This window comes from Mus caroli, chromosome 15 (assembly GCF_900094665.2).
Source record: "Mus caroli chromosome 15, CAROLI_EIJ_v1.1, whole genome shotgun sequence".
Taxonomy (NCBI): domain Eukaryota; kingdom Metazoa; phylum Chordata; class Mammalia; order Rodentia; family Muridae; genus Mus; species Mus caroli.
In genome coordinates this window covers 96,793,325-96,805,268 of record NC_034584.1, presented here as the reverse complement: position 1 = coordinate 96,805,268, position 11,944 = coordinate 96,793,325, and the positions used below count along the sequence as shown (strand labels likewise).

Here is an 11,944-nt window from a genome sequence, read left to right as displayed (position 1 = left end):
GGCTCTGGCGCCCACTGTGACCGCCCCTCCTCTCACCCAATCCGAGCAGCAAGACATTGTTGTAAGGTGTATTTTCTTTTAAATAAACAGTCTTGGGGCCCTGGCGCCACGGGGTCCACTAACCACGGGTCAGACACTTCCCTCACCTCCTCTTCCAGACTGGGTCTCTGTCCCCTACAGTGAATTAGACCCAAGGCCAAGGAGGTTCTAGAAGGAAGTGCCAGTAATGGCATTGGGGGGCCAGCCCTGGCCACAGTCCAGTTTTCCACCCGCGGAAAAAAAATACGAGTTAGAAAATAAAAAATAAAATAAAATAAAATAAATTTCCCTCTTTCCCTCCCTCCCACCCCAAAGGGTCAGGTCTGCAGTTACAGCAGTGGATTTCCTGAAAAATACTGCAGCCGGTCTCTGCTCAGTTTTTTTTCTTTCATTCTTCTGTTCTGAAACCAAATTTTCACTTGTCGGTCTGTCAGGTTCAGCATCCGGGACAGCTGCAGCCGCTTCTCTTTGTTGATGTACACGTTGAAGAAAAACTCTCGCTCCAGTTCCCGGATCTGGAATTTCGAATAAGGGCAGCGCTTCTTGCGGGTGCGGGGGGCGTCTGGAGGGAGGGGAAGGGCAAGTGCGAGGAGAGGGGAAAGAGACACGTGAGACCCCGGGAGACCCCAGCCAACCCGGTCGCTGAAAGCTCAGCGACACAGCTCCCAGTCCCGCTGCCGGGCAGCCCTCCCTCTAGGCCGGCGGCTCTTCTTCCGTATCCGCTGCGCTGGGGCAAGCCTCGATCCCACCGCCAGGTTCACTGAGAACTTATCTCCCCCTGCCCTCAGGCCAGAGCCCTAGCTGACAAGGTCTGAGGGTGGAGGAAAACCTGCCTGAGCCACGTGCTTTCCCTGGGGTGCCCTGTCTGCTCCCGGTCGCTGCCCTTGCCCTTTTCAAGCCGCCCTCCTAATGCTTCTGCAAATCCAGGATCCCTTCCTCCAGAAATCGGAGGGAACCGCGGAGAATCGGCGCGAAGGAGTGAGATCAGGAGAGAGCAGTGAGGAATCGGGAGCAAACTAGCCAGTAGAGGTAGCAGGACACCTACGAGCCTCCTGTGGTGCCCTGGCGCCCTGGGACAACACCCAGCCCCTTGCCTGCCCGGCTTGCGTACAGCCAGGCTGGGCCTACCCAGAGGCCTCGGACCCTGGAGAGCCGCCGCCACCTTCCCCTGCAGAGCAAGGGATCTCTGATCCTTTCCCCACTCCCCTGCCACCGCCAAACCCCGGCTTGCCCTGCTTTCTTCTCAAAGACCCGCGAACACGTAATTTGAACATTTTTAAAAGTCGTTTTAAAAAGAAGAGGAGCTGCCTTGGAGAGCTTCTCTGGACTCCAGTTCTGCCGCGTCGCTTCTGTCCCTTACCTCTCCCCTTCTCTGGATTTCTCCCAGTCTGTCCCTCGCCCTCCCCTTTCCCCCCTCCACCCCTCCCCTCCCTCCCAACCCCCCAGCAGTCCGACTCCCCATCCTTTCTTAAACGCTCCTCTAAGTTCACGATCAAAGTTAATATCGCCCGCAATGGTGGCACTTTTAAAAATTTCACAGACCGAGGGAGATAACGGAGGAGGGGGGCTCACCCGGCTTTTCCAAAGAGCCCCTTTCCCTCCCTCCCCACCCCTTCTCCATCGTAAAAAGTCGAGTCGTTGGGAGAGAGGGCTTTGTAGGTTATAATAAAATCCTTTGAATGCTTATAAAACTCCACATAAAATCAGACTGACCCAAAACACGAGGCTGTCCGCGCTCCCCTGGCCTCCCCCCCCCCCACTACTACTCCAGTCCTCCCTCTCCGCTCCCTCCCTCGCTGCCCTCGGGTTCCCCGCCGCTGCTACCTACTGGGGGCGGCTCCCTTGGCCGGCTCCTTGGTCGCCGAGTGGGAAGAACCGGACGAGCTGGGATTCGTGTTCTCTTCCTCGGCCTCGGCCTCAGCACCGGCCTCTGCCCGGGACGCGAGTCCCGAGGCGGGGGGCGCCTCAGGCTCCCCCTTGGCCTCGCCCTTGCCGGAGCAGGGGGGCTCGGCGGGCGCATCTCCCCCACCGCAGTAGGCGTTGTCGAAGAAGCGGTCGAAAGCTTGGGGCAAGACGCTGTTCTTGTTGACTGAGGAGTAGAAGCCGGCGGGGGCCGCATGCGGGGCGCTGGGGTGGTGGTGGCCGCCGTAGGAGCCTTCATTTTTCATGAGGATCTCAGTGACTGTGGAAGGAGGCAGGCACTCCCGGTGCATAAGCTCGTCGGCCGCCGCATAACAAGACGAGTAGCTGTTCCGATGGTGCCACTTCCCGGACGGTTCCAGGCCGTAGGAGACCTCCCGGACCGGGGGCACTTGGGCTGAGTAGGGATAAGAAATCTGACGAGAGGGAGCCTGGGGTAGGAAGGAAGAGACGGTGGAGAACTCGGGCACGTAGTAAGTGCAACTGGGCAGATAGAGGTTAGAGGTGCAGCTCCCTCGTTCGCCGAAGTCAGCGCCCCTCTCCTTGCGCGAAGGCGAGCAGAAGTTGCCCAGGTTGACCGAGTTAAACATCGTTCTCTTCTCTTGCCTCCTCCGGCTGGAGGTTTTGGACCCGATCTAGCGAGGGGGGAAATTTTGGGAAGGCGAGATGACGCGTTATCCGTCTTAGTCTCTCTCCCCGAGCACGTGATCCAAAGTAGATATTGTCATATATCAGTTCGGAGCACTTCGCAGACGTAGGAGGGGTTCTCTCTTAGGTAAGATCGGGGACGTTCAGGCGATTGGTTTGCAAACACCGCAGAAACATTATGAAAATCAATTGCAGATTTGTATTCGTTTTTCTCTCGTCACTCCCCTCCTCTCCATTCCACAGAGCGAGAAAAGGAGGAGAGAGAGAGGGTTGGGGTGGGGTGGGCGGTGGGATGGGCGGGGGCGGTGGCTGGGAGGGGGTAATTGTATTTTTTTTTTAACTGCTGTTCTTTTCCCCCTAGGATTGGGGGAAGGAGAAGGGTTTTCCGTTTCGGGGTCTTGGTCCCCTCCTTATGACAAGCTGGGGGGGGGTAAAAGAAAGGATCTTTTCCTGCCTGATTTCCCCAGAAATATTGGATGCTTCCCCTCAAGTTTCAGGGACTCTTAACCCTCTACCTGAAGAATCAGAACTTGTTCATAAGAAGTCCTTTATATTACTTTCCTGACCAGAATAAGGTGCGCTCCCTTATAGGACAGGCTCCCAGGAAGAGTATCTGAAGTTTCCCAAAGGTGAGGCAGCCCAGCTATGAGCCAGTGTCCCAACTTTGTCTAGCTTGCTGTGCTGCCGCTGGCTAGGGACTCCTATTAGTCATAAACCAGTGGTGAGCAGTGCGCCAGCCGCCCAGCCGGTGCCTGGCGAAGTCTGGGAAAAACCTTCTCTAATGTTGTGTTAAATATTTAGTATGAGAGAGTGGCCCTGGGTGAATATTTCATGCCTGCCTTTATTGTCAATCAATGTGCAGAAAGCTACATTCACTGTGGATTTTAAAATCCCAAACCCCAAAGAAAAAGATTTAGAATGAGAGTCATCTATCTTCTCTATCTGGGGCCCTTCGGGTTGGGAGCTCAGCTTCAGCTAATAGGCTGAAAAGAAGGCTGGCAATAAGGTCCAGGCAGGATGTATGCTAAGGGAACTACATTTGGGGAGGTTCTTTTTTTTTTTTAAATGATTTGGGGAGCTTAGGTGGGTAGAGGTGTCTATCTCTAATACCAATCAAAAAGTAGGCAGGGTAGGGCCTGAAGTCCCCAGCCCCTTTCACTCCTATTTCCTCTCTATATCTCAGTCCAACCCTGCCCTTCTCCAAGTCTATAAACCCTCCTTGCTGGACCGCTGTGTCCAGAGGGGAATACTCAATGACTCCTTAAACCTCCAGTCCCTTTGGCTATTACAACACACATCTGGGCATCTGAATATAACTTTATGGAAATGTTCTGGGCTGGATCCATGGTGCCCAAACAACTGGCACAAAGAGAAAGCAACAGTAACCTTGGTCCTAAGAAGGAGCTGTCAGGACATAACGTTTTAGAAAAGAGCAACTCAACCCTGTACTCTTAGACAAAACCAAAGGTAGTCTAAACCATTCCCCCACCCTCAGGGCCGCCTTCAGATTGGTTTTCCTCTTTAAAGTGTATTTGATTTGATTTTCTTTGTTGAAGGACGAATCATTGAAACCCTCAGTCAGACAGAAAAGACAGAAATGGCTAGCTTATTTCCAAATATATCCCCCCCAAATCCATTTTCCCTCAACTCTTCTACCTGCCCACACTTACTCAGACTTTACAACAATACTTCGGGTGAAATCTGCCTCCACCATAGTCACCTTCTCTGTGTGGGTGGGTGGGGCTGTCTCCAATATTGTAGAAGAGACTTCCAGTGCTTCCCTATGTTTGCACTTAGTGATAGGCATTGCTTCTTGTGCTTTTTAGTCCTGGCCAGATCATAACTGAAGGTAAATAACTAGATTGGGGGCATTTCTGTAGAGAGGGGACCAGAGACAGAAGATTCTGTTGCAGTTCCCCTTTCCTTTAGTCTTTTTTTTATAGGAGAAGCTGGGGGCAACGTTTTTAATTATAATGGTGGTGAACGACAGACTGGGGCTTTTATGGGGTTTGCGTTGACCTCATCAAACTTGCGTTTACTGGAGGCAAAATGCTCCCCAAACAGTGTTAGAAGCCAGCAAGAAGGAGGCCAGAGGTACTCCATCTCTTGCAGAGATGAGGGTGGTCTTGGCTCCTGCTTTCCTCGTGTTCCCACTAGGTTTTTCTTCCTTTTTCTTCTTGCTCTTCAGGGCAGTGTGGGGATCAATCCCCTAAGTCCTGTTTTGCACAGCCTGGGAGAGAGGTGGGGGTGGGGGGTATCTGCTTCCTGTGAGAAGACAGCTGTGGGCCTAAGCACTTGAATTTGACCACCAAAGTTTATTCCTGGGCCACCATAAAAGTGAGGCAGGCGGCTACAAAGAGCAGTCTGATTTTCTTGAAGCCAAAAGAAGGAAGCAAAGGAGAGTGTCAAGGACCTGATGTCTAGGAAGCTTTAGGATCCCTCAAAAGTCTTGTAGGAAGGAATATTCTTCTCCACAAAAGCAAGCCATGACGTTTAATATTTTTTTTTCTGGCATTGGCCTTTCAAATAATTTAAAACAACCTTTAAAAAAAACCCTCAGCAACTGGGTCAAGGAGAAAAGGCCCTGGTTTTTGAGGTCACTTAGTTTTTGAATAGCAAAAATGCTTAGGGATAGGGTATTGGCTTTGGGTCCAGACCACCTGGAAGCCTTCACTGGGTTTGTAACCCCCCCCCCCTCTGGGGCTTCTGCCCACAGCATCCTTTACATTTGGATGGAGGGACACATCTGTGGCCCCCAATCCCATCACTTGCAGGCATTACTGAAGGCAACTGATTTGTTGTTGTTGTTGTTGTTTGTTCCTCACCGGCTTTGTGCCGGATTCCCAGCTTTCACCTAAATGCTTCGTGTGACAGCCATTATACTGACTTTCGGATTTTTGGTGGCCTTACTCCCTTGCTAGCTTGGCCGCTAGCAGGCCTCTGCAATCTGGGCTGCTGCTGCGTCTTTGGTCTCGCTAGAACTAGGACAGACTCCGGCGGCCTTTCCTCCCACACAAGGACAACAGGGTCTGTTTCAAAAGGGGGCACTGTCTGCCGAATTCTGTCATGGGCCATTCCTACAGCAGCCTCCCGAAAACAGCTCTGGGCAGCCTTGTGGCCTCTTTTCTTCCCCACCTTTCCTTGAATTCTAGAGAGCAGTTCTTGATAAGGAAAGAGACCACCCTACAGACCACAAGCTAGGAAGAAAAACTGGGAGGGAAAAGGAGGTCTTAAAATTCAGCCTCTTGTAGACTCAATAGAGTCTCTTCTTCCCAGGCTGGACTGGTGAAGAAAGGATCTCAATTAGAACAGCTTGCATCTTCTTGTGCATCCCCCTCCCCCTTAGCAGCAATGTGGAAACATTGAATAAATTCTTTATTGTGCTTTGGGATTTTCAAGCTAGAGGCTTATTTTGAACCCGGGACACCCACACCTCACCCTGGTCTCAGAGATCCAAAACGCCTATTTTCTCTTCAGCCCAAGTCAGCCTCACAAGTCTAAGGCTTCAGATTAGGCCACCAAAGCAGCGGGCGGACCTGCTGGAGTAACATCGGGCCTATGGACAAGGTAGGGGGTGCAAAGAGCAAAGCCGGAGGCTCCTCCGCCCGCCGCTCCACCCAGCTTCCTCTGCGGAGGGGTTGTCCCAGGAGGCTAGCAATGCGACCCCATTTCTCCCATAAAAGCCCCATTTTATGAGCCAGTTTTACCCCCCTCCCCACTCTAAAATGAAGGACATGTCTTAAAAACAGTCTGAAGATGGAGTCGCTGCCATTAGGCCTTAATTTCCAAAGCTAGTTGCAACTTCACAGAAAATACCTTTTCTGGGGGAGATTTGCCCTCTTAGGCCACCGGGATCTCCCCACTCGCTGCGGAGCAGAGGCCGGGTTGGCCGGTGCCGCCATTCCCTGGCTTTAGCGCCTACTTAGTCTCGGACCCAGTCCCCGCTGATCAAAGTGAGCTCGCGGCATTTTTATGAGATCAACTTCAGTGGCTCCTTACTTGTAATCAGATGCCTGGGTCGAAAATGCAAAAGGGAACAGCTCGTCAATCCAAAATGGAAAAGGAGGCAGGGAGGGAGGAAGGGAGGGAGGGAGAGAGAGAGAGAGAGAGAGAGAGAGAGAGAGAGAGAGAGAGAGAGAGAATAAAATTAAGGTAACCCAGAGAAGATCCCAGTCACCCAGGAAAAAAGACCCCTTTCCTTGAGCAACAATGGTTTGTGGTTCTGTCCCAGCTTTCAGGCCCTGCCTTCTGCCTGCACATTGACTTCTGAGCCCTAATGCCAGGGCGGGCAGAGAGGAGCCCTGACTCGCCTGTGCTAGGAAACTCCATGCGAAGCTTCCACAGTGGGACTGCCTTGCGTGGACGGGGCTTATGGCCAGCCTAAGAACTGCACAAGGAAGGCACCTTCAGCTCATGCTTTAAGTCTCTCCCCCATCTGCCGTCTCCGTGGTCTCCGTGGTTCTCTCTTCACTACAGCCAGAAGTTGAGTTACAGGAAGATTCGCCAGAGATTTATCGCCTGGCCCCAAACTTGGAGAGCCTCGTTGTCATAAACAGCCGTCTATTGTCTAGACTTTTATCTCCGGGTATGGATCTGGATCTTGCATTAGTGAGGCTCAGGGGATACGGACTGTCTCCGTGGTGTGTGCAGTGCAGTCGGTGCCTGCCGGCGATCACTGGGGGTTTGTTTGGGTCAGTTTAGAAGCATGAACAAATTTGTTCTTGGAGCTGTGCAGGTATACCTAAGTGTCCACGGGTGGAGGCCTGAGGTAGGAAAGGTCTCTTTCTTTCTCTGCCTGGGAATATTCTGGTGCGTGTACTTGTGTGTTGGGTGAGAATTTGTCACGGTGTTCTTTGTTCTGGGCATTTTAAGTGTTCCTGTCTGGGGTTTTTCGGGTTTTATTAACCTGCATCCGCTTGGCCGGTTTATGTCCCTTCCAAGCAGATCATCTGGTGTTTTTCAGTATTAGAGCCCTGTGTGTGTGTGTGTGTGTGTGTGTGTGTGTGTGTGTGGCTTCTCTGGGAGAAATGGTTTAAGGTGATACCTTCTCAACCTCTTGCCCCCTCAGGTTCTCCTCCCTATCACAGTCACAGCCTTGGCTTTCATAGGGTGTCTGGTGCCTCACTCTTTTCAAGTCCCCTAAATCTCCAAAGAGCAGTTTTTCAAAGAGCTTCAGGCTGAGGTCTGAGTATGACTTTATCCCCCACACTATGGGAAAGCATCCCAGCTAGTAACCCCTTTAGACTTTCTGGGTTCACCCCTTCACAAGGCCATCAGAAGGGACCTCCGCAGGCCATTCCAACCATTTGGAATGCTGTGAGCAGAATTCTGGGCCATGCCAAAGAAGGTCTGCCAACCCCTCCATGGGGATTCCTGACAGCAGATGTCCACACCTTGGCTGCCCTCATCCCCTACACAAAGGACCCAGGCACTTTGAGGCAAGGTGGCACTTTGTTCAGATTAAATCTCTTCAGATCCCAGGATCAGACATTCTGTGGAGAAACCAGGATTCCTTAACACCATCAGAAATAATGAGATCCAATCCCTTTGTTTTTCATGAGATACTGGATCCAGATAGGAGGCCCAATTGCTCTATCAATTGCCCCTGTCTGCTGATTCTGGCTGCCTCAGCCCACTTTGGGGATCTTATAGATTGGAGATATTCCCAGCCTGGTAGGTAGAATGGGATGGAGCTGGTCCCAAGGATCAGCTTTCCAGTTGACAAGGCAAAGGTAACAACAAACTGGGAGATTTAGAGTTTAGTTAGAATCACCCATCATCACTCCTGAAGCATCCATCAACCTCTTCCCCCTTGCTATAGAATTTCAATTTTGAAATAAATAATTAGGCCTTAAGATGGCTCCATGAGCACAGAGGAGCCAAAAACAAATGGTGAGATTCAGGAAGAAGGAAGTGAGTTCTCCATAGATAACCCCACAGCAATAAACCCCCTTTTAACTTCACTACACCCCTAATCTCCACACTACGGTGGAAGGAAGGAAAGAATCAAGGATCCAAGCTTAGGCTCCTTCCTCCCTCCCTCCCTCCTGGCTGTAACCACTACCAGCCAACTGACTGTGACTGACTGCCACTACTCTGTCTTTCAAGGCCTGTCTCCTGCTCTGCCTTATTCTCCCGGAGCCTAGCCTTCCTCCATTTCTGCTTCCTAGCTCTCTGAAACCAAGAACGACCTAATATAATAGCTTCTCCACACCCAAGGCCCAGGCTGGGGTGAGTACCAGGTCCGTGCAGCTAGAATGTTGCTTCCAATCTCACCAGCTGCACCCACCTTTGGTAGTTGCATGGTTAAAATGCTTCTCTCTCACTCCCCTCCTTCTGTTCTTTCCTTTCTACCTCAGGATCTGAGAAATAAATAAATCCAAGTCTACCGCTACACTGGCCCTCCCCATCCCTCTGACCTCACTCCTCCTTACCGAATATATCGCTTTGTTTTTCAGAAGAAAACTGTAATACTCAGACAGACAATTAAGCTGTAAATGAAGTTTTCTTTATGATGCTTAATTTTCTCTCCAATTCTTAAAGTCCTTCTCCACTTTGCTGCTGTGGAATGGAAGGGTTTTACAAGTCTGCAGAGGAGACAGGGAGTAAAGAAATCTTGCCCAGAGTTAGAGACAATGGTGAAAGATACAGAAGACAGAAGAGATGGGGGCTGCCCCAGCTGGCAGTGAGTGGAGCCAGAGGCAGAAAAGGAGAGAAAAGTTTCCTGCCGACTTCCCAGTCCACAGCCACAGCTTCCCGGGGGCTGCAGAATTCACTCTCAATAAAGAAAGGAGGCTTAAAAAAAAAGTCCTGTGTTTACAAGACCAGAAATGCCAGCGCTAAGTCCTTCCAGAGAGAAAGGCTGAAATGGAGGACCGACGCCTTCCTTATAAGGTACGATGCTAACTTGACCTTCACTTTGTCATGGTGCCCCCGCCCACCCAGACTGCTGCAAATCCGCCAGGCAGAGTCAGCCCAACGACTGACCCTTGTCTCTGTCTTCTTCGTGCCTCTTTCTCTTTCAGTCTTTTCCTTCCCTTCCCATTTGTACCTTTTTCTTGTATTTCTTTCCTTGTACTTTATTTCCTGGTTATTCCTGCCACTCCTTTTTGTTTATATCTACCTTACTCACGGTCTCATACTTTCTCTCAACTCTCTTTCACCTCACTGTCTGCTTCTGCTTCTGTGTGATCATTTCTTCCCCTCTTCTTCCTACAGCCTTCGGATTTCTCAACCCTCCAAAATAACAACAGCAAAATTTAAAATCTTTCCCTGATCTTTGCCTTAAATTTGACCTCCCTAGCTCCAGCTGGGCGTTTGTCTTGACTCCAGTATTGTTAAGGCGTGGACTCTAGGAAAGACAAATTGGGGATAAAAGAGGGCTTCACTCTGGGCCTAGTTCCTATGTGGGGTTGACAATGAACTTGATTTTGATAAGCCCCTGTCTTGCTCTCATGGACCACACCAACCAAGTCTCCCAAACCCTAGTGGACTTGTACTGGGAACTAAGTCTCCTAATAAGATAAGAGGGGCTTCCATTGTCCTCTAGGCTAAGAGGGGCTGAGTATCAAATTAGTGTTTCCTCATCTTGGTCTTTGGATTTTAAATACCCTAAGATCCTAGAGCTTTCCCTTAAAACATCCAGGGGATGAATTTAGAGTCTTAGGGATTTCTGGAGATTCTCACACAGGTAAAAATAGGAAAGAAAAAAATTCCTAAGGCCTCTCTACTTTGCCTCTAGCTTCCATCAAAGCCTCCAACATTAACTCTAATCATATCTTGTGTAGTTATAAAATAATATTATTGACACCCTATAATTATCTATTATCTACTTACTTGTGATAATTACAATATTAGAGGAGGCAGGTCTATGCAGACAAAGTGAATCCAAGCTAGTATCCAAAATGAAAATGAAACTGGATCAGAGATCAGAGTACTTCAACAGATCTCATCATTTCTCAGCAGTGTTCAAATCTGTAAGCCCGACCTCCTTGTTTTAAGAGTAACTATTTTTCTTCTATATTCTTTCCCTCTCTCTCTCTCTCCCTCCCCCTCTCCCTCCCTCCAATTATCCAGATAATTGCATGAATTCTTCCTTGAATACCACTGTGTAGTCAGGGTAGGGGTTTCAGCCGGAAGTGGAGGGGACAGGATTCCACACAGGGAGAGGGAGCTGAGTGAGTCCGGAGTTCTTACATTCCCAGACTTTATAGTTCTGTCTAGTGTTACATTGTTTCTTCAGGCAAAGATCTTTGTTTCCCTTTCAGTCATATTTCTCCCTTCCTCTCCCTTTCTCCCCCCCCCTTTTGGTCCCTTTAAAGGAGACTCAGATCATCTTGTGCTCTTAATAGATGACTATAAAAGTAAAATTAATTCCCCCCTGCCCTTTAATATCAATATCTCTCTGTTAAGTATGCACATCAGCGAGAATAAACAGAATTAAGTGCTACAACTCAAACCAGCAATTATACCCAAGGTGTTTTTTTTTTTTTCTTCCTTTCATGGGTCTGGCATATCTTGGGGTGTTCATTCTGGTGCAAGATAACTGGGGCATAGTTGTTTATTTATATTTTTTACAAGCTCATCGGAACAGGATAGAAAAGCAACTGTAAAGGCAGAGAGACTAAGAGCGGAAGGAAGGAAGTCAGAGCCAACGTAGACCAAAGGGAACCACCCAGAAATGTAGGAAAAGGAGCCGGCAGAGGTCCCCAACATCGGTAGAAGGACAGAAGACATGCACGGAGAAAGGTTTATGTTTTGTTTTGTTGTTTTTTAAATTTCAACTTGGAGCTCAATGAAGAAAAGGCAAAATGTAGGCCAGTGGACCGGAGGACGGGAAGAGCTCACTGTGTGCGGGGGTCCAGATGGAAGGAACTCCGGACAAACCGGGAGGATAGGCACGGTCCTGAAGGCTGGGGGTGGCCCCTTGAAACCCTCTTCGCAGGCTGCCTGAGTTCTTTTGCTCTCCTTATCATCCCCATCTTTATGACGAGGCTTGTTAACATGACCAGCGATCTGACCACGCACATCTATCTCCACCGCACACACGCTCAGCCGAGCAGCGGCCGGTGTGTGTGTGGGGGGAACTGAGAGGCACTAATTAATTGATTCCTTGGACTGTAAAATATGGCTGCATCTACACACATGGAACCTGTGGACTCATAAACAATATGTCTGCAGATGTGAGTGCACTGTCTCTTAAAGAATTTTTCTATAGTTATGCGCCTATTAGAATTCAGGATTTGAAAGACTCAAATAAGATTGCTTTTTCATAAGCCTCAACACAGTACAATGTCAGAAAATTCTGCAAAAACTTGGGTTATGGAATAGGTTTTCT

The 11,944-nt window shown here is 49.6% G+C and overlaps 1 protein-coding gene across 1 annotated transcript; it reads right to left on the bottom strand.

The window, feature by feature from the left end:
• Positions 1-235: 235 nt before the first annotated feature.
• Positions 236-2,654, bottom strand: Hoxc11 (homeobox C11). The gene is made up of 2 exons (XM_021184181.1): positions 1,868-2,654; positions 236-601 (listed from the first exon to the last, which is right to left on the bottom strand). The coding sequence occupies exons 1-2, from the start codon at positions 2,547-2,549 to the stop codon at positions 369-371; spliced, it is 915 nt and encodes a 304-aa protein (XP_021039840.1). The 5' UTR covers positions 2,550-2,654; the 3' UTR covers positions 236-368.
• Positions 2,655-11,944: the final 9,290 nt, after the last annotated feature.